This window comes from Miniopterus natalensis, chromosome 3 (assembly GCF_054644295.1).
Source record: "Miniopterus natalensis isolate mMinNat1 chromosome 3, mMinNat1.hap1, whole genome shotgun sequence".
In the NCBI taxonomy this organism is placed as follows: domain Eukaryota; kingdom Metazoa; phylum Chordata; class Mammalia; order Chiroptera; family Miniopteridae; genus Miniopterus; species Miniopterus natalensis.
Genome location: NC_142083.1, coordinates 97,824,034 through 97,844,234, shown reverse-complemented (window position 1 = coordinate 97,844,234; position 20,201 = coordinate 97,824,034). Strand labels below are relative to the sequence as shown.

At 55.7% G+C, this 20,201-nt stretch overlaps 3 protein-coding genes across 8 annotated transcripts in view; 1 reads left to right on the top strand and 2 right to left on the bottom strand.

Moving 5' to 3' along the window:
• STX1B (syntaxin 1B) overlaps positions 1–15,880 on the top strand; it is a 24,906-nt gene extending 9,026 nt beyond the window's left edge. Inside the window, exons 2-10 of one of the 6 annotated variants that reach the window (XM_087815807.1) lie at positions 191–265; positions 438–537; positions 618–692; positions 3,422–3,495; positions 3,813–3,921; positions 4,090–4,163; positions 6,290–6,427; positions 6,534–6,644; positions 15,690–15,880. In XM_087815807.1, coding sequence (XP_087671933.1) covers positions 191–265; positions 438–537; positions 618–692; positions 3,422–3,495; positions 3,813–3,921; positions 4,090–4,163; positions 6,290–6,427; positions 6,534–6,644; positions 15,690–15,782 — 849 coding nt within the window. In that variant the 3' untranslated portion in view covers positions 15,783–15,880. The other 5 variants (XM_016217660.2, XM_016217664.2, XM_016217662.2 and 2 more) reach the window with 5 other exon arrangements.
• HSD3B7 (hydroxy-delta-5-steroid dehydrogenase, 3 beta- and steroid delta-isomerase 7) lies at positions 10,591–13,561 on the bottom strand. The gene is made up of 7 exons (XM_016217658.2): positions 13,484–13,561; positions 12,966–13,137; positions 12,604–12,759; positions 12,230–12,338; positions 12,054–12,153; positions 11,735–11,897; positions 10,591–11,409 (listed from the first exon to the last, which is right to left on the bottom strand). The coding sequence occupies exons 2-7, from the start codon at positions 13,129–13,131 to the stop codon at positions 10,994–10,996; spliced, it is 1,110 nt and encodes a 369-aa protein (XP_016073144.1). The 5' UTR covers positions 13,132–13,137; positions 13,484–13,561; the 3' UTR covers positions 10,591–10,993.
• The window catches only part of SETD1A (SET domain containing 1A, histone lysine methyltransferase), a 20,569-nt gene continuing 14,467 nt past the window's right edge, over positions 14,100–20,201 (bottom strand). Inside the window, exons 14-19 of the mRNA XM_087815806.1 lie at positions 17,853–18,884; positions 17,256–17,428; positions 17,059–17,169; positions 16,745–16,864; positions 15,001–15,138; positions 14,100–14,924 (exon numbers count right to left, since the gene is read on the bottom strand). Of these exons, the coding sequence (XP_087671932.1) occupies positions 14,751–14,924; positions 15,001–15,138; positions 16,745–16,864; positions 17,059–17,169; positions 17,256–17,428; positions 17,853–18,884 (1,748 nt within the window). The 3' untranslated portion in view covers positions 14,100–14,750. The remainder of the gene's footprint in view (positions 14,925–15,000; positions 15,139–16,744; positions 16,865–17,058; positions 17,170–17,255; positions 17,429–17,852; positions 18,885–20,201) is intronic.

Genomic DNA, 20,201 nt, shown 5'->3' with positions numbered 1-20,201 from the left:
AATTCCCCATCACCTACCTGGCCTCCCATATGCTGTTCCACCCAATAGCCCATGTTCACCCTGACTGCCTGGGGCCCTGGCCGTACACCCTGCCTATGACCCTCCCAAGACCCCTGCTCTGAGCCTGGAGCGGGGAGCAGCAGGACAAGGGCGGGGCTGCTCATGGTCTCCATCTTTCTTTGCCTCCCAGGCGAAAGACAGCGATGATGAGGAGGAGGTGGTCCATGTGGACCGGGACCACTTCATGGATGAGTTCTTTGAACAGGTAACTGAGCCTCCAGTACCCCAGACCCAGAACCTGGCCCCCACTTCCACACCTCTTGGCCTTTTACCAGTCCCTCCGGGTCTGGCCGATTTCCCTGAACCCTGAGTGAGCCCCGTGGATGCCCTTGTCTGGCCTGAAGACTTGGCTGGGTATAGCCAATTTGCTGCCCCAGGTGGAAGAGATCCGGGGCTGCATCGAGAAGCTGTCGGAGGATGTGGAACAAGTGAAAAAACAGCATAGCGCCATCCTGGCTGCCCCCAACCCGGATGAGAGTGAGTGCTGTTGCGGAGTGGCTGTGGGCTGGGGCCTGGGGTCCACCCAGACTTCTTACTCACCCTGGCCCCCTCCTCAGAGACCAAACAGGAGCTGGAGGACCTCACTGCAGACATCAAGAAGACGGCCAACAAGGTTCGGTCCAAATTGAAAGGTGAGGATTGCAATTCCCTGACTAAGGAGAAAAAGAGCCCTCTGCCTTCCAGTGAACCAAACAGGCCTTTCTATCAGGAATGTCTGCGAACTTCTAGGAGCCAGATTCTTAAACAATGAGAAAAAGCACAAAGCCCCAGTTTCCCTCCTTGCCCCCGGTTCTTTGGAGAAAGAGACACAACAGGGAAATGAGGGAGAGGAGACTGTCTGCCCAAATTGTATATGAGCTCTGCTGGTTCCGTCAGCATGAAGGTCCATCAGAAAAATATAGTCTCCCAAGTGGCTTTAGTTTCATTAAGGCCTCATTTCTCCATAACAGGTGCCAGGCATAGTGCTAAGCACCCAGTAGGTGGGGTCAGCAAATGCTTCTGAATTGGTATCCTCAGCTCAGGACAGATTGGACTGTGTGGCTGACATCAGGGCTGGCAAGCTCTCAGGAGGGACTTGCCAAATGCTCATGTATTCACTCTAATTTAAGGACTTGGGTGCTGGTAATAACCACCTTCCCCCAAAGCACTGTGGGTTGGGAACCTCCTTGTCTGCTGGTGCCAGGGGAATAGCAGTGTTACCGTAACGCTAATTTGTATGCTCATGGTAATTCAGCAGCAGAAAACATTTGCCAAGCACCTACTCTGTCCGAGCCACATTGCTGGGCTTTGGGGAAAAGGAACCATGTCAGATGCCTGGGCCTGCGTGCTCTGACCTTGGTCCAGGGAGATGAGGAGAGAGACTTGATGCCCTCCTGGACTTCACAGGAGGCCATGTGTTAGCCTCCAGTGCTAATCTGTAAAAACAAACCTTTTGCAACTCAGGAGAGTGTGCTGGAAAGGAAAATGACCTAAACTGGGAGCACATTAAGTACAAATCCAGGCAGAAGGAGCCCAACTTATATCATCACTCATTCTGGACAAGTACCCTACCCTCAGCTTCCGCTTCAGTACAGTAAGAAAACCAAGCAATTTCAGAGCTGTTTTTTTTGTTTTTTTGGTACCAAAATTCTTTCTTTCCCAAATGAAATCTTACAAAGAACTCCAGTATATACAGCACATAAAAGTCAGTTTGTTCTGGCTGAATTGGGTGGGGCTGGAAGGCCCAGGGCTTCCCCTTCACTCCCATCAAGTTCCTTCTCAGAACCAGGGTTCCATGGAACACAGTTTAAAAATCCCTGGCTCAGTGATTTCTTGGGCCCATCAAGCTCTGACCTTGATAGTCTCTCTGATAGACCATGAGGAGGGCTCCGTGGGTTAGGGGTTCAGGAATAGATCAAGAAACTGGAAAGAGCCCTGGCTGGTTTGCTCAGTGGTTAGAGCGTCGGCCTGCGGACTGAAGGGTCCCAGGTTCAATTCCAGCCAAGGGCACGTACCTTGGTTGCAGGCTCAATCCCTGGCCCCAGTCGGGGCGTGTGCGGGAGGTAACCAGTCGATGTGTCTCTCTCACATCGATGTTTCTTTCTCTTTCTCTCTTCCCCTTCCACTCTCTCTGAAAAACAATGGAAAAAATATCCTCGGGTGAGGATTTAAAAAAAAAAAAAAGAAACTAGGAAAAGTGGCAGTGGCTTAGAGAAGCTGATCCTCCAGACCTCCAGAAAAAGAGAGAAGATTCTCTTCTCTGTCTTCCTCCAGCTACGTGGTGGCCTGAGCTCAGGTTTTGTGTGTGACTGAGTCCTTTTACCCATTCGAACCTGAGTTTCCAGCCTGAAACATGGACTAATATCATTGAACTCCCAGGATTGCTGTAAGAAGTCAGTGAGAACATAAAGTAAAGGACCCCTTCGTCCAGGCCTAGGCCCCAGTCCCAAGTCTGACAATAGGATATGAGTCTGGGCCAGAGATTCGGACATCCCTGGGTGTGTGTTCCTGTGCTTTTCCTGTAGCAGCTGGGCCAAAGCTGTCACTCAGTCACTGTCCCGCATTGCTGGCAGGGAGTGTCGGGGTGTCGTCCAGCCCCTACCTCCCCTGCTGCCAGCAGAACAGAGAACTGATGTTCTCAGGAACGGCCTGGAGGCCCTTCCGGGTCTGAGAGGACCTGGTGGTGATTCATCCCTGCTGCATTTTCCGAGCACAGTAGATCTTACCACAAGCTCTTTTTTAGAAAATCTGAGTAAGTGTCAGGAGTGCATGATCCAGAAGCAGTTGATCTGTGCGCTTTTCCAAAACATCCTTTAGAAGTGGGAATTCCCGGGACAGGGATCACCTTGCGGGGCAGGGGGAGAGCTAATTACTCTGTTGGAACATCCATCCAGTATAGAATTTTCCAAGGAAATGGCGGCCACTGGAACCTGACCCACCTGGAGATGCCTGCCTCCCACCAGAAAAATTCCAGGGTGGGTTCCTGCCCCTTTCCAGAGGATGCAGCAGGTGGAGTTCCCTGCATACCGGGGACTTTCACAGTCGACTGGGCCCACTCTCCCTCGGACTGGGCCACAGTTACAGCTATGGGACCTTTCAGAACCCAGGCCTCCGACGGAGCAAACAGTCCCCTTCTGTCTGGTCACTCACCCACCCTCAGTCTCCATCCCACCTGCCTTTCTGACCCCCTCAAACGTCTGTCCCTTTACTTTTCGGCCCCCTGCCCCTCACCCTGGATCCTTTACTGTCTGCCTTCGCCACGGGTGTGACATCTCTTCACAGGCCTGGGGCCTGCCTCGGGGTGTCGGCCCTTCATGCGTCCCGGACCCCCGCCCCACACGCCCCGGGTCTGCGGCCCGTCACTGCATCCTCTCTCCCGCAGCGATCGAGCAAAGCATCGAGCAGGAGGAGGGGCTGAACCGTTCCTCCGCGGACCTGCGCATCCGCAAGACCCAGGTGGGAGGTGGCGCCCGGGGGGCGGGACCTGGACGGAGCCCGCGGAGTCGGGCCCGGGGCGGGGAGGCGGAGCTCAGGGCGGGCCGGGGGCGGGGCTCCGGCGGGGGCGGGGCTCCGACGGGGCGGGGCTCCGGCAGAGGCCGGGGGCGGGGCTCCCTGCCCTCGCCCGGGCCGCGGCTGGTTTGGGCGTAGAGTAGGGAGACTGGAGGGATTGGAATGGGGCGCGATCACTCCTCCTCTCCACACCACCCCGGCACTAACGCCTCACCCCTGTGGTCTCTGCCCCCTGCCTCCTGATGGGTGTACCCCCACCCCAGCATTCCACACTCTCCAGGAAGTTCGTGGAAGTAATGACTGAATATAACGCGACCCAGTCCAAGTACCGGGACCGCTGCAAGGACCGGATCCAGCGGCAGCTGGAGATCAGTGCGTGCGCCCCCTCCACACTCCCCAGGCCCCCGAGCCTCCTTCCAGGCCCCTCCTCCGCGGGGGGGACGCTGGCCCAGGGCCCGGGGAAGGGTGGGCTCCCGGGTCCCTGCCCCCCCCAGCGCAGCCCGGGCTGGCCCACCCCCATGGAGCCCTTCCTCCCCACAGCCGGGAGGACCACAACCAACGAGGAGCTGGAGGACATGCTGGAGAGCGGGAAGCTGGCCATCTTCACCGATGATGTGAGCCTCGGGCGGGGGTGCGGTCTGTTTTGCAAAGCAGTTGCCTCTCCTCCCCAAACTGAGGTTAACCTAAGTCAAGGTCCTAAGTCCACCCTGGAGTAACCGGCATCGGAAAGCCTGGGCCTGGAACTGGGGAATTCCATGGCACCCAGCAGGAAGGCACCCCCGTCAAAATGGCAAACAGTCGTGTGCCAGGCACCGTTTGAAGCACTTTACATATTTACATCTACCTACTAACCTCATTTGATCCTCGCCACAACCCTCTGAGGGAAACACGTTTCACAGATGAGAAAACCATGCCCAAGAGGTTGAATAACTTGCTGAGGTCATACAGCTGGAGGCAGAGCCAGTGTTTGAATCCACAGTCTAGGTCCAGGCCAGGACCCTTCAGTACTGAGAGACAGCTCCCCCCTGATGCAGGTTATTTCACCCAGTGACTGCTTTGCCTATCTTTTGAAGATTTTTAAAAACCCTGTTTTAATTTTGCACACTGTCCTGCCCTTGTCATCTTACATGTGAATGGAGGGGCTTCCCTCAGCTGTATTCTTTCTCTTTGTTAAATTTTACCCTGGCCTGCCCAGTTCTGTCTGTTTATGCTTCTGGTAGCAGAATGGCTCTGGTTAAGGTTTCTAGACCAGGATCAAAGCATGTTCAGTGCTTCCTAGCATGTTGTTACTTAGGTAATTGGTCTTTGTTAAATTAGCTTTAAGCAAATTGATTGCGGGCAGTTAGCCTGGAGCTCTCCAAAACAGCTCTGCCCAGGCTGTTTGTCTGAGAATGGAGGGAAGCCTGGCGAGTGGTTCTAAGGAGGCAGGGCTATCCCTGCCAGTTAACCCCCCATTACAATGCAGGGCGGTTGGTACCTTGTTTGAGGGCTGAGCAAGATGCAGACATGCCCTGTGGTAGTAGTTAACTTCTACAGTCAGGGAGGCTTACTGGGAAGTGGCATTGAGATGGGCCTTAAGAGACGAGCCTTTGAACATGGGGAGATGGGCAAAGGACAATGGACAAACGGAACAGACTGTACAAAGACAGGGAGAGTGGACCACTTGCCAAACAGCCATTGGATGATTTTGGCTCTTATAGGATATGCAGGAGATGAGGGCAGAAAAGGAGCCTGGGCCTTGACTGCTAAGATAAAGGTGTGTAGCCTGTGGGTAGTGGGGAGCCCTGGTGGGTTTTAGAGCAAAGGAGTGTCTTGATGTGGTCTAAACAGTGAGAGCTCTGGGAAGTGAGTGGCCTGGCTCAGGTCAGGCATTTGTGGGGAGGTGTATCTAATTGTGGGTTGGAGTCCCTCTTCCACTGGTTCTTGAAGCTGCAGTGCACTCCTTTATTATTTCTCCCCCATCTCGTGTCATGGGGGCTCCAGGGGAATTATAGGCACCCTGCCTTCTCATGTGGGCCTCCTCTGCTTGCTACTCTCTCTCTCTCTCTCTCTCTCTCTGCTGTGTCTTCTTCCATTTCCCTATCTGTTTTTGACCAGACGGGGGCCCCACATACTGGTGGGGGCCCTGGACCCCTGTCTCCCTTCCTGGGGCTTGTGTGATAGAGGCGGCCCTGGGCTAAGGTGGTGAGCTGGGACAAGTGCTACTTCTTTTCCCCCCCAAAATACGTCTTTATTGATTTCAGAGAGAAGAAGGGAGAGGGAGAGAGAGAGATAAAAACATCAATGATGAGAGAGTTATTGATCAGCTGCCTCCTGCACGCCCCTCACTGGGGATCTTGCCTGAAACCCCGGCACGTGCCCTGACCGGGACTCGAACTGCGATCTCCTGGATCATAGGTCGATGCTCAACCACTGAGCCATGCTGGCCGGGGACAAGTGTTACTTCTTGTAATTTAACAAACCTGTCCTTAGTGCTTCCTGTATGCCAGGTACTATTCTGGTCAATGTACACATATTAACTTATTTAATCTTCACAGCAACCATGAGGTGGGCACTATTGTTTATCCACGTGTTCTGAACAGGGAGCGGGGAAACTGAAGCCGAGAGAGGTTAAATAATTTGCCCACGGTTACAGCTAGTGAATGACAGCCAGATTTGAACCCAGATGCTCTGGCTGCAGACTCTGAGCTCTCATGGGAGTGAAAGGTGGTCTTCAGCAGCCCCTCCCCCATCGCCCTAGATCAAGATGGACTCGCAGATGACAAAGCAGGCACTGAATGAGATCGAGACGAGGCACAACGAGATCATCAAACTGGAAACCAGCATCCGCGAGCTGCACGACATGTTTGTGGACATGGCCATGCTCGTGGAGAGCCAGGTACTGCCTCTGCCCTCTGCCACACCACCTGGAAGCCTCCCCCAGCTCCCTGGGGTTTCCTCTTCCAGCCCAGCCCCACCCCTCCCCGTGCACATCCCCTCTGCAGGGCGAGATGATTGACCGCATCGAGTACAACGTGGAACATTCCGTGGACTATGTGGAGCGAGCCGTGTCCGACACGAAGAAAGCTGTGAGATATCAGAGCAAGGCCCGGAGGGTGAGCTGGGGCAGAGCAGGGCCTGTGGGCAGGAGGCTGGAGCTGGGTGGGCGGGGCGGGGCTCCGGCCAGGGCTGAGGCGAGTGATGAAATCCCCCGAAAGACCTTATCTCTGGCTCTGACCTCTCCTTTCTCTGTTTTCTCTCCCCTCTTCTTTTTCCTTGCACCCTCCTTCCCCTTCTTTCTGTTTCTCTCTCTCAATCTGTCTGTCTGTCCTTCTGTCCCATTGCCCTTTCTGCCTACAGAAGAAAATCATGATCATCATTTGCTGTGTGGTGCTGGGGGTGGTCTTGGCGTCATCCATTGGGGGGACGCTGGGCTTGTAGGCCCCCCCAACCCTATCTCCCCCAGACCCTTTCCTCACCACATTGGGAGCAATACCCCCACTACCCCTTTCACTCCATCCCCTGCTCCAGGCTCACCCCCAAGACAGACCCAGGCAGCCCTCCCCTCTACCCCCCATCAGACCCTAGAGTCCCTGGACCTCACCGCGCCATGGACCACCCCCACCCCTCCACGTAAATAGCAGCAGGCGTGATTACACATGCACACCAACATGCATGCCCCGGCACATGCTCGAGACGGGTGGGCACCCCAGCGTGTGTGCGTGTACTCAGAGATGTGTGTAGAAGCATCACATCACCCTTCTTGCCTCCCTCATATCTGTGTGTTGTCTGAGCTTTTGCCCTTGGCTTGGATGTTGTGTAGACTATGGCCGGGTATAACACAGCAGCCCACCAAGCCCCTCTGTCTTCTGTGAATAGGTGTGTGTGTGTGTGTGTGCGCGCGCGTGTGCCCACAGATTTGTGGACACATAATTTGTGTACATGGACTTTTGTGTTTGAGTGTTTGAATCTAATGCAATAGCACTTCCACTGACACCCCGTCCCCCACATTTGCTACAAATGGGGTGGGTTGTGAGTGTACAGATGCTCATCCCAGAGGATCCAGGTAGGCCCAAGTTCACAGGCCATGGCAGGCACCCAGCGTGATGTGGAGCAGATCTTCCTGACTTAGTCACCCCAGGCGTGGTTCCCGGGGAAGAATGTGTGTGTTGTGAGCCTTGGAGTTGAGCCAATGTGAGTGGAAGCATAAATGTACAAATAACCTAGTTTGGCTTGTATATACATGTACACTGCCCCCAGCAAGTAACGTGAGAAGCACATGTGTGTCTCAGGATTTGCCTGAAGTGCTGGTAGGTCTCTTCAGACAGAGCCGCCCATGCTGTGCACTGGATACCTGTTTGGGTGGGCACAGGAATCTGTACTTCTGTGCTGTCTAGACTGTGTGTGTGAGCATGTGTGTGTACTTGTACAAAGGCTTTCTCCATAGTGTGTTTCTGTCCCCGTTTGTTATATGCACACGTGTTTCTCTTTAAGGACTCCTGCCCCATCCAGATTTGTCTATGCAGATTGACTTGCCCCTCCCTCTCTCCCCAGATCTGCTGCCCAGTATCTGATATGGCCACACACTGCAACATCAACATTGTGCAACTGACGCTTCCTGCCCTGTTGGTCAGAGCCCTGAGCACACATCCCAGACGCTTCTCTTCCCCTGTGTCCCTGCCATAGGATAGGCCTGCACCCATGAGAGCTGGGACACCCATGTGCTCACACATGCCAAAGCTCAGGAGGCCTCGTGTAGGTGGCCACACCCAGGCACACACATACACACTGTAGTACACATGCATGCTGACTTGGGCATGGTGCCCATACAGGCCCACTCCCATTTGCACATGAATGGGATTGGGCCTCCTGGAAGGCTAGTGTGAGAATGTTATTGATGAGGCCAATGTTGAGGGCTGCCCCAGACAGCTAGGAAATGAGAGAGCATTCCTACCTTCTACACACTTACCTCAGAACTGGGAGAGGCCAATATTTGTCCCCATTACCCCATTTGATGCTCTGGGCTCTGTCTCAGGGACCTTGGGTTTGGGGAACTGTCTGTTGCAGGTGCACTGGAGTGGCCAGTGTGGCAGCAGCCACTCAGGGTGGGCTAAGTCCCAGGATCCATCCCCTGGACTCATTTGCTGAAATGTCTGCAATAGCTGCTTCCTGACCAGGGTGAGATTGAGGGTGGAACACAGGCCTGGATCTGATGGTGAGGAAAGGGCTAGCTCCTCCCTTGTGTAGGCAGCATATGCACAGGTGGGTTCATGCGTTTGGTGGCAGATGGGAGGTACATGAGCAAATGACAATGTTGGAAGGCTCCCGCACTCTGTAGCTGAGGAACATGGACCCACATATACAGGACTGAACACACTAGTACAGGAATGTGTCCTGCCCTGGGGGTGGGCATACATGTGCACAGGGTAAAGGACTCAGGGTTGTGTGCAGATCATTTTCCAGGGTTCCACTTCATGTGAAGCGTGTGCGTGTGTGCGTGTGTGTGTGAGACTGTAAATGTGACCTGGAACACAATGCCCTACCCACCCTCACCCCAGCTCAGAAGCCAGCCTCTTCCTTACCTGGCTGTTTGGGCTCTACTTGTGTGTGGCCAATATGTGTAAACTCCAAGGTGGGCTGTCTTGAAGAGGGGCACCTGCCTGTCCATTCCCAGAATGCCCTTTAGCAGGACGGGAAGTTTGCCCCTGTGTCTGACTGCAGCCCTCCTGCTCCCTTCTCAGACTTCTTCGGGGATGTCAAAGCAGGCCCCAGCAATTTCCCACCCCTCCCCCATTTTCCTTCCGGTTACCCAGCCAGGACACCCTTCCAGCCCAGATGTTTCCCAAATTCCCCGGACCACAAGGAGAAGGGTGGAGCCATGGCTGTAGTGAGGCTGCTGTCTCCTTGAGTGATAGTAGGCGCATGGCTGCCCATCTCTGGGCGGCAGACCAGAGGACCCCAGAGGGTCTGCTGTGCCTCACCTTCCACAAGTCCCACACATCATATGATGTGTTGCTTGTTGGCTGCTGTGTCTGTATGTGTCCTAGAATGTTGTCTGGGGGCTAGTGTCTTAAGACTTGCGTGGTCTTGGAGGAGTGTGTGCTGCGAACCCTCCCACACCTACAACCATGTGTGCCCTGTGGGTGGTCCCGGGCCTGGCCAGGGCTCGCTGCTTCCCCTCCCCTTTAACCCTAGCTCTGCCTCACGAAGCACACTGCGCGTGTCCATCCCATGTGCCTGTGGGTCGACGCACGCTCTTGCCACGCCTTGAGCGTGTGTACATGATGTGTTCTATGCATTCACCCTGCCCCCCAGCCTGCCCCGCAAAGGACAAGATGGTGGCCCCCCCCGGCTCCCTTCTACCCCCTGCCCGCTGTGCAGCCGTGTGCGTTGGCGTGTGTTTCCGTGTCGCTGGCGTGTCACGTGATGTAGCTGTGTTTGCTGACATGAGCCCCTGCCCCTTCTGTTTCTCCATTGGTTTCTAGAGCTCTTTTCCTCTCCTCTCCAGAGGGGACAGGACTCTTAGGGCCTGGCTGGGGGCCCAGAGCCAGGCCACCCTCTCCTGTTAGCCCTCAGAGACCCATTTCTCTCTATTGGTGACCAAGTTGCAAATGGATAAAACAGGAAAATTCTGCCCTCTCTCCCCAGCCCTGCATGTCCTGTCCCCAGAGCCCCCACCCCCACCCTGGGCCGGGTTGGGCCCCGTGGAACGGGAGAAATAGCAACCAATCCAACAGCGGGCGTGCTGCGTGCTCACTTCCTTCTGTCCCCACATGGGACGGGCGCCGTGGGGAGGGGTGACACATGGGGGGAGGTGGGCCAGGGAGTGGGGCAGGCTGCTGGACATGGGGGGGAGATAAGGAGCTTTAATCCAGGGCTGGGCAGGTACAGTCACTGGGACATCCTCAGGCAGAGGCCTCACAGTAGTGCAGGAACTACATTTGGGCACGGGTGGGGAGAAGTGAAAATACACAGATGTCATCAGCTTTCATGGAGGAGAGTGAAAAGATAAACATCTAAAGGTGATAATTGTTTTAAAATAATGGGAATATGACCCTCCCTACCCCCCCCCCGCTGCCCAGGAGGGACAGAAGTGGTGGGAAGAGCCAGAAAGCCTCTTCACTCTGAATCCAGGCCTGAGGACCACGCTTGGACGTCAAAGGCCAGCATGAGGCCCGTGGAACATGTACTCACTTCCTGCTTGAAAGCCAATAATGGGAGGGCAGTTGAGAGCATCAGGAAGTCAGACCCCCCCCCAACCCACCGTCAGGCCTGGATTGAGAGTCAAGACGCTGCCCTAGATCTTCGAGGCATCTGGACACAGACTCAGTGCTGAGCTCTAGGGCAGCCAGTATGGCACCAGCCCCTCCAGCTCCAGAGTGCAGCCTTCCTTCCCTATCCAGGGTTTGAGGGCTCTGGGCCTGGATGGATATGCTACACTGGGCTCCAGGCCCCAGCTCCACTATCACTGGGCCGAACTGTCCATGGCCTGCATCCAGCGAATGGTGCGGGTCCGGCTCTCCTCCCATGAGAATAGGGGCTCGTAGCCGAAATGGCGCTGAGCCTTGTTTGTGCTGACGGTGAAGGTGGTGTTGGCCATAGCCAGCGTGTATGGGTTGAGCAGGGGCGCATAGAGCAGCAGCGGCCGCAGTAGCCATTGCAGCAGGGCATTGAGGGCAGCCAGAAGCATCAGTAGCCAGTAGGGCAACAGTGGGCGGGTGCCCACCAGTCGCAGTCCACAGGGGCCCAGGAATTCCATGTTGAAGTCCTCGTAGCTCTTATAGGGTGATTTGTCGTAGCAGAAGTACACCTGGCCACCCATTAGTGCCGCTCGCTGCTGTAGCTCCCGGGCCACCAGCACATGCATCCAGGCCACGTTGCCTACCAGTGAGGAAAGTGGGGTGGACATGTCCCTGAGTGTCCTTATGACCATGTAGATGCTGCTCTCCCAGGCCAGCCCATATACAAGCCACCTTCTCTTTGGGCCCATGTAGATGCTGCCCCTCTCCTCTCCTCAGCCTATGACATGTTTTTTGTTTTCCTTCCCAGCTTGCATGGATACTGTTTCCCGTGACCTGTGTAGACAATGCCCACACATCCTAGTCTACCCTGGTCCATGTATAGACTGTTCTATCCAGGGTACACACTGCACACCTTCCAGAACCATAGAGGTTCTTAGACTCCCCCGTGTCTACTGTGGCCTCACCTACATACACCCGTCCGTGCTCCACAGAGGCTGGGATGGCCCGGAAGAGCCGGCCTCCCAGGCGCAGGCCCTGGTAGTAGATGTCCCTCATGATCTGGTGGCCTTCACCATATATGCCGGTGGGACGCAGAGCACATGTCACCAAGGGCAGCCCCCCACGGACCTGGCAACAAAAGGTAGGCACTGCTAGGACCTAGGATCCAGTGACCTGCCCTCTGCCCTGGCCTCGTAAAGCTGGAAATGGAAGGGAGGTGCCCAGGGCAGGATGCAAAGAAGCCCAGCTGGCCATGGCTTTGCACCCCCTCTTCTCTAATCTCACCTTCCTTCCATTGGCTTCCAGGACCAGCTGCTCAGCTAGGGCCTTGCTGCAAGGATAGGGGTGCCTGTGTACTGCTTCATATGGGGTGTCCTCATTGCCCCTAGTGGGGGAGAGGGAAGACTTAATGCTGAGGGGAGATGGGGCTCTTAAAGTATTGTGGGGGAACCTCAGCTCACCTGTAGAAGGGGTGGCCTTTGATGTTGGGCCCCACAACTTCCATGCTGCTCGTGTAGACCAGGAACTGTGTTCCAGTCTGCACACAAGCCTCAATCACGTTCTGCGTGCCTGGGGAGGTGGAAGTGGGGGTGTCCAAACAGAAGCTTCCTCCCTCTCTGTATCTTTCCCCTTCCCATCCCCAGTCTGGATGAAGGCACATGGCTTCCTTCCCTAGGTCCAGGGAATACCACACAGATTGGCTATTACAGGGGCAGGAGTGCACACAGGACTGATTGACGCAGGAGAATCACAGAGGTCAAGGTCAAAGCTGGGGGAGGGACACAAACAGTCACAAGTGTTAGTACATTATTAGAACAGTTGGGGAGCATCTCACCTTGCACATTGACCTCATGGATGGTCTCAGGACTGGCCCTCCCAAACACGTCCACCAGCCCAGCTGTGTGGATGACCACATGGGCTCCAGCCATAGCCGCTGCCACCTCGTGGGCCTGGGTCACATCCCCCTGGATGGCAGTCACCTTCACTGGCCCTGGTAAGGGGTAGGGGTAGCCAGAGGCAATGTCACAGCTGGGACCACCAGTCAGCTGCTTGGTTCAGCCTACACCCTTGGGAGCCACATTTCCAGTGTGACTCATTCGCCCCATCCATGAGCACTGGAGAACATAAACAGGCATCATCTTTTCCACCACAGTGAAGGGAATCCACACCCTCCCCTCCACTCCCCAGCACGATCACCTGTCTTCAGCTCCTCCAGCCAGGGACCCAGGTGCAAGTCAAAGATCCGCAGCTCACGGAGCTGGGGTTCCTGCTGCAGCAGCATTCGAACCACATGCTCCCCCAGGAAGCCACAGCCACCTGTGACCAGGTATACCAGCTTCGGGGCCTGTGCAGAGTCTGCCATGTCCTGCTAGGGAGAGACCCTGGCTCACCTGAGTGGTCTGCTGGTACACTGCCTCCCCCAGCACCCGCAGCCCACCTGTTATTTATTAAAGGGGCCTCTAGCCTAGTGGGCTGGAGCAGTGACCCAGGGGTCACAACTGTTCCTAGTGGGTGCAGCAGCCAGGCTACCTGCCCTCTGACCCTGCCAACTACAGTTACTGAGAAGGTGAGGGCTTGCAGGAAGGACTGTTAGAGGTGGAGGGGGAGGTTCTGGGATAAAACACAGTGTGGGAGGGTAGGGAGTTAGGAAGGGGAGAGAAAGGTGGGCAGGGCTGGGGCTGGGGGAAGGGACTCCAGGCATCACCTCTGCCTACCTGCAGCCACAGTCCCAGGGTGCCCAAACTAGCAACCGGAGGAGCTGGTCTCGTTTCCGGCCAGTAATACACCGTTGTCCCCTTCCGTTTGCTCCTCCCTCCTGCCCATTCCAGGAACAAACTGGCCCAGCCTCCACCCTTCGCCTCCCTCTTGACCCAGGGCCCCCCCTGGTGGCCACTGTGCTCCACTGGCACCTGCTTCCAGCAAAGAACTTGGGGAAGGGGGATGGGAAAGCCAAAACGGGCTGGGTGGGCGCTGAGTGCTTGAAGGGAAGGATGGAGCAGGCAGGGTGACCTCACGCCTACTGCATGTCAGTCCTTCCCTCCTGCTGGATCTCCCAGGAGGCGACCCAGAAGCAGCTGTGGTTCTGGGAAAGGAGGCCTGACCTTGGCCAGGTCTGGCTGGCCTTGCTGGGGAATTTCTAGATGGCTGTTCCAGCCTGTCAGGTGGCCCACAGCAATGGTGGCGGAGTCTGTGTGTCTGGGCTCTTGCCCTAAAGCTTACTCTCTACCCACCAAAACTCCAGGCCACCCATTTCCCCCTCATCACTTGCCCCACCCTCTGTCCTCAACCCCCATTCCACCTCACTCTTTCCCAAAGATACTGACCAAGCACTTTTGTACAATAAAGTTTAATCACAATTATAAAAATGTGGCATTGGGTTTGCGCTATTAACATATATACAATCCAGCCCAACAGGAAGGGCCCGCTCCCCCCACCATCCTGGCCTGGCCCAGCCGAAGCTTCCAGACACCAGGGTAGAAGGGTGACCCACAGGGTCTGGCAGGAACAGAAGATGAGGCAGGGTTCCAGGCACGGAGTCCCCAGGACTGGGAGGCACAGGGCCCCCCTCCCCAGGGGGAGAACATGGCCACTGCCCCTAGAGACCCCTAAACTGGGGAGGGGTGCACGCAGGGCACAAAAGGGAAGTCCCCATTAACACAAAGCAAGAGGGCTGTGCAGCCCCCAAGAACAGGATCTGTACAGGCTGGCACCCCAGGTTTCCACAGGAAACAGCTGCTGGCAGCTACAAAACATTTACAGCTTCTTCTCCGCAAAGAAAAAAATTAGGGGGTGGGTGGCAGGGGTGACAGGGGAGGCAGACACTGCCTCAAGGGACTGAGGCTCCCTTGCAGGGCTCAGGGGCCCAACTCCATATTCAGAGATGGGGCAAGTGGGCCCTCCTGAGCCCAGTAAGGCTGGGGGGCTGGGAGCTCAGGGCACCAAGGGGAATAAATAGGGGTGTGGGCGCCAGTCCTGCCCACCTCAGTTGAGGGAGCCACGGCAGCTCTCAGTGCCGCACAGACACGGGATCTTGTTGTCCTCCAGCGGGAACTTGTAGTCATAGGTGATCTCCTCGTCCACACCAATGGGCTGCTTGGAATAAATCACGATCTTTTTCTGGGACTCGATAGTGATCACCTTGGCATAGCAGTTGGGCTGCAGAAGGGAGGGACAAGTGAGCTGTGTGGCCACCCGCTTGGACACCACCACCCTGGCCAGGCCCCCAGCGCACCGTGCAGCAGTGGTTGATGAACCTCGCCAAGTTGCCACACTTGGTAGCGTCAATGATGGTGTCGTGGTCTACCCGGAACAGGTAGCTGCTGCCAATGCCCTCCTGCACGTATCGCTTCTCCCTCATGTCGGCCACCATCTGGTAGGATGGGATGCGATGGTCAGGGAGCTGCCCGCTCCTCAGCTTCCTGCCAGACCAGGCTTGATACCCCAGCCTGTGACTGGGGGTCTGCACAATCTCCCAGGTGCCATCCTGGGGCCATAATGACCTGTCCTGGATCCGTAGCTCTCGCACCTACTAACCCAGTATGTGGACACTCCTGACTTTGCTTCCAGGAGCCCCTCCCTCTTATCGCCAGCCCCCTATACCTTTGCTGCCACTCTAAGTCACCCAAAGAGGACTCCAGGGAAGTCAGCACTGGTCACTGGCAGAAGCAGCCACTGGCTGCTCCTGGAGTGTGTCTGACCCATCACATTGGAGCCCCCAGGCTACAGTGGGACTGTGGCAGTTCCCAACATGACAGTGGCCAACCTACTCTTCTCTCAGGACCCTTTCTCCAAAAAGGAGCCCACTGGTGCTGCTGGTTGTCCACGTTAGGACCCACGTTCTTGTATGAGGAGTAACTTACTTCCCAGAAAAATGGGACACTAAAACCTCTGCGCTCTTCCCTTGGGTGATCTCTCTTTCAGGGCTTCAGCTGCCAGCTGTGCTGGGGACTCCTCCCAAACTTCCATCTGCAGCCAAAATCCACCTCAGTGGAGCTGCTGGGTGTCATCCTCTAGATGTCCCCTGCACACTGCAACTTCACACATCCCAACTGGAACGCCTCCTAATCCCACATCTGCTCTTCCTCCTCATTCTCCATCTCACTGGCAGCGCTGTTTACTCCTCGCCGCTGAAGGCAGTGCCCTGAGAAATGGCCTCACCTCTCCCCTTGCCCTCCACTCTCCAGAGCCAACATGGTTGCTTGTCTTGCAAGCTACATTGGACCCACAGACTCCTCTGTTACCTTGGCTGCCACTGCCTAGTCCAGGAACCTCAACTTTGGGATCTCTACAAGAGCCCCCATTCCTCCCCCACTGGTCTCTGTCTCTAGTTCTGTCTCTGTCTCTTCATACAGCAGCCAGAGGGAGCTTATAACCTCCAAAGTTCTCTTCTAACACTTCAAAGCAACATTCCTCCTCTCACCCCATTGGTCCAAACGTAGTAATGTGGCGCCTAACTTCTGGGGAGTCTGGCCTCCACCTGCATGTCACTGCCGCTGGCCCAAGTTTTTCCACCTAGCTACAGTGCCCTCCTTGCTCTCCTGAGACTGTCCTGTCTCTAGGCCTTTGCATCTGCTGTCCCATAATCAGGAGCACCTCCCTCCCCTGAGCCTGGGTAGTTCATCATCCTTCGGCTCCTGGTGTAAACATCACCGTGCTCAACCCGCCTGCCTCCCTGAACTTCCCCTTTTGTAACAATCAAACATCATCCTTTACTGTAGTTACTTGTTCAATGCCTGCCTCTCCACTAAACTGAGGTCCTTAAAGAGATATTTGTCTTGTTTCTTGCTGCATCATTAACATCTAGTTTACTACTTGTACCCATCACTAGAAAGGGAGGGAGGGAAGAGGAAGCGGTTTCATTGGCTAAGCCTCGGAGCCAGGAGGGTATGTGGGGCTTTGTCCAGAGGGTTGCATGGGTCTCATGTCAGCATCCCATGGTGCCATCAGACTGAGAGCTGGGTGTGGGGCCTTCTCACCTGACGGATGTTCTGACCCACATATTCGATGACCATCTCATCAGCTGCGATGGGTTCCATGGCAAAGAGACCCCACTCATGGATCCGGCTCCGGCCAAATCGGAGCTTCTTCTTCCGGAACTAGAGGGCAGAAGGTAGACTATGCTGCTGGACTCCTCCCTCAACCTGACTCCTGGCTTTTCCTGCAGACCTCCAGGGCAGGAGGGTGCTCTGGCCACTCACCCTCCATCTGCCCAACCACACCCCTAGGGGACTCCATGATGCTGCCCTTCCACTCAAGTCCCCACTCCTCACCTCAAGTCCCCACTCCTCACCTTGAGCTGGTTTAGCTTTAGCAGATCACTATCCACGATGGCTGAGGTGCCAATGGCACTCAGCAGCCGCCGCTGCTCAGATCGGCGCTCCGAAAGCACACGATTAGTCCCCTGTGAGAAGCAGGACAGAGAGGAAATGAAAGGAGAAACAATGGGAAGAGGATGCCAGTGGGCCATACACCAGGGCAGAGCCTCACCTGAGTGTCTGCCCCTTCCAGCTGCCGGGCTGAGACAGGGCACACATCCAGGTACCTGTCCTTCTCCTTCTTGCTGATGGGGTAATAGCCTTCACTGCGGGCTGAGCCCGTCTGGTGCTCCCGGGGCCCGTCCTGGGGCCGCCGCTTGCGTTTTGGAGTGCTCAGGTTGGTGAGTGCAGGGAGCGTTAAGGAAGAGAATGGGTTCCTCATTGGCCATATCCCTGGGGCCCCACTCCCCTCTGTCCCCCCAGTCCCAGCCCAAGGAAAGAGTGACTGACCTTTGTTTGAGGTCCTGAGCACAGTTGGTGAGAAAAGTACAGAAAGATGGAGAGAAGTAAGTCTTAGGCCACCTTTTCTGCCAGAAAAACTTTGGGTGGCAGAAAAGAGGCACAAAGCAGAGAGAAAATACCCAGGTAGCCAGACGAGAAATACCCAGACTGAACGTGGGTGGCAAAGAGAACTGGACAGGGAGGGAAACGCAGACTAGGAGTTGTCTGAAGAGAACACTGCCCGGCTGTGTGACCTCGGGGAAGTCCGCCCCACTCCCTGGGCCTGTCTTCCTATCCTGAGGAGGCCAGCCTCTAAGGCTCAGGATATTGGTGTGATGGACCCAGTGGGTGTCGTTAAGCCAGTCAGCCCCGCTTGTCTGCTGCAGCAGCTGCTCATATGTGAGCCGTAGGTAGCTCATGTCCTCCAAGTCCAGGCCTGAGTTCCAAATGTCATACAGGATGGTCATCTGCTCAAACTCGCTGCGGGGTTCAAAGGTGAGAGGTGGTGGGGGTGGGGGTGGCGGTGGACGCCGGCGCCGGGTATGGGAACGGAGGCTGCGCCGCCGGATAGCCCCCTCCCCGTTACTGCTGCTGCTGCTGCTGCTCTCAGATGACTCGGACTCCTCCTCTTCCTCCTCCTCCTCCCCCTCCTCCTGCTGCTGCTGCTTTGGCTCCTCTGCCTCAGCCACCACCACCTCAGGGGCCTCCAGGACCTCATCCGCTGGGGAGCTGAAGAGGGCTGCAGGAGCAGGAACTGGCTCCAGGGGCCGAGGGGACGGTGTGAAGGGCTGAGGCTTGACGGCCAAGGCATAGTTGTGCTCCAGTAGGATGTGGCTGAGCACAGGGCCCAGGCGCTCTGCTGCATCCGACGTCTCTGTGGCCTCTGGGTCATCGCCAGTAGGCAAGGCAGCCAACCCGCGCCGGGCTGGGGTCAGGGCCAGGTTGGCCAGCACCGCCAGGTCTACTTCTGTCCCTGGCTCAGCCTCTTCTTCCTCAGTGGGGCGACCTCGGCCGGCAGCCCGGCTCCGACCTCCTCGGGACACCTCCTCAGGCCAACTCTTGACCAGAGATGCGTGGTCCAGGGGCAAATTGCGAATGGTCCGCTCCACACTCCGGGGGACTTTGCGGGAGATGGGGCCAGGAGTCTTAACCTGCTGTGGGGCAGCAGTTGGGGAAGGCTCTGGGGCTGGTACCTCCTCCACAGCAGAAAAGGAGACAGTTTTCCGGCGTTTCTTGGGTGGGGGCAGGAGGGTGACAGGAGAGGAGGGGCGCTCGTCGGGGCAGGGGGCAGGGGCTGGTGGCCCAGCCAGTGGTTCTGGGGGAGGCTGGGGCACACTGGGAGCTGGTTCCTCAGTGGAACCTGGGGAAGGAAGCACACAGAAAAAGGGAGAGGGTCAGCTTCTTGGCCCAACATCATCAGCAGGAGACTGGCCAGCCTCAGCAGGGAGTCCACACCCCAGCTGTCTTTCAACAGGTTGTACCCATTCTCTCCTCAGTTTCCAACAGACACTCCCGCTTGTTCAGTGAACACACTGCCTGCCTCTCACACCTGCAATGTCCACAGCACTATGGGCTCCCTGACAGGATGGGATTTTGCACCTGTTCATCCATACATTCCACATTCACTGAGCATCAACTATGTGCCGTTTATGGAAAAAACACATTGAGCAGACACTTTAAAAGCCCTGAGAGTTTACAATGAAACAGAGACAATTACATGAAACAAATGTACAGCCCAAACTGTGAAGAGTGGGGGTAGGGTGGTGCTCTAAGGAAACACACTTGGACTCCAGCCTTTTTACCAGGACTAGTGGTGGCAGAACTACATCTGACAACTAGGCATAGAGACCAAGATGATTTTTGCCAGCTGCACGTATGAGGATATAATGAGCCAGATGTGAATTAAAGTATCCATCACTTCAACCACAAACAACATTCTCTTTTTAGTGAGGTGGAAAAGATACAACGTAAGAAGCTGAGTCTTTGTAGTAAAATATTTTATAAAATTTGCTTTCCTCCTCACCTCCCCCTAAACATCACTGGGGATCTGCCCAAGTGAGGAGGGGGTCAAGAAGTCTCCCCTAAAAAAACTGAAGGTTAAGCTGAGATCCCAAGGATGAGGGGTGTGTTAGGGAGGGAAAACTATCTTTGAGCAGCCATGCTGTCTCCCCCAAGCTAACCACCTGGACAGGAAGCACATCCTCCCTATTGGGACCCACCAAGTCTGCTGCTGAGCACAGGGGTTTCAACACCGCTAGATACACAAATAGCTCCTTCCCTGGGGCAGACCCTGTCTTGCAGATCTGACCCATTAGACAATCCTCGTGAGGCCAGTCCATGCTTTGCCCTCTCATCCTAAGTTTCAGCCACCAAAACATACATGGCTTTTAGGCCTCTGGCCCTTTGCTTATAGCGTTCCCTTGGTTTGGAATGCCTCTCTCCCCTTGCCTGTTGGACAAGTTGACATGGAGTTTTTTTTGTGTTTTTTTTTAATATATCTTTATTGAGTTCAGAGAGAGGAATGGGAAGGGAGAGACAGAAACATCAATGATGAGAGAGTCATTGATCAAGCCCACAACCCGGGCATGTGCTCTGACCGGGAATTGAACCCTGATCGCCTGGATCCTAGGTCGATGCTCAACCGCTGAGCCACGCCCGGCCGGGCTGACATGGAGCT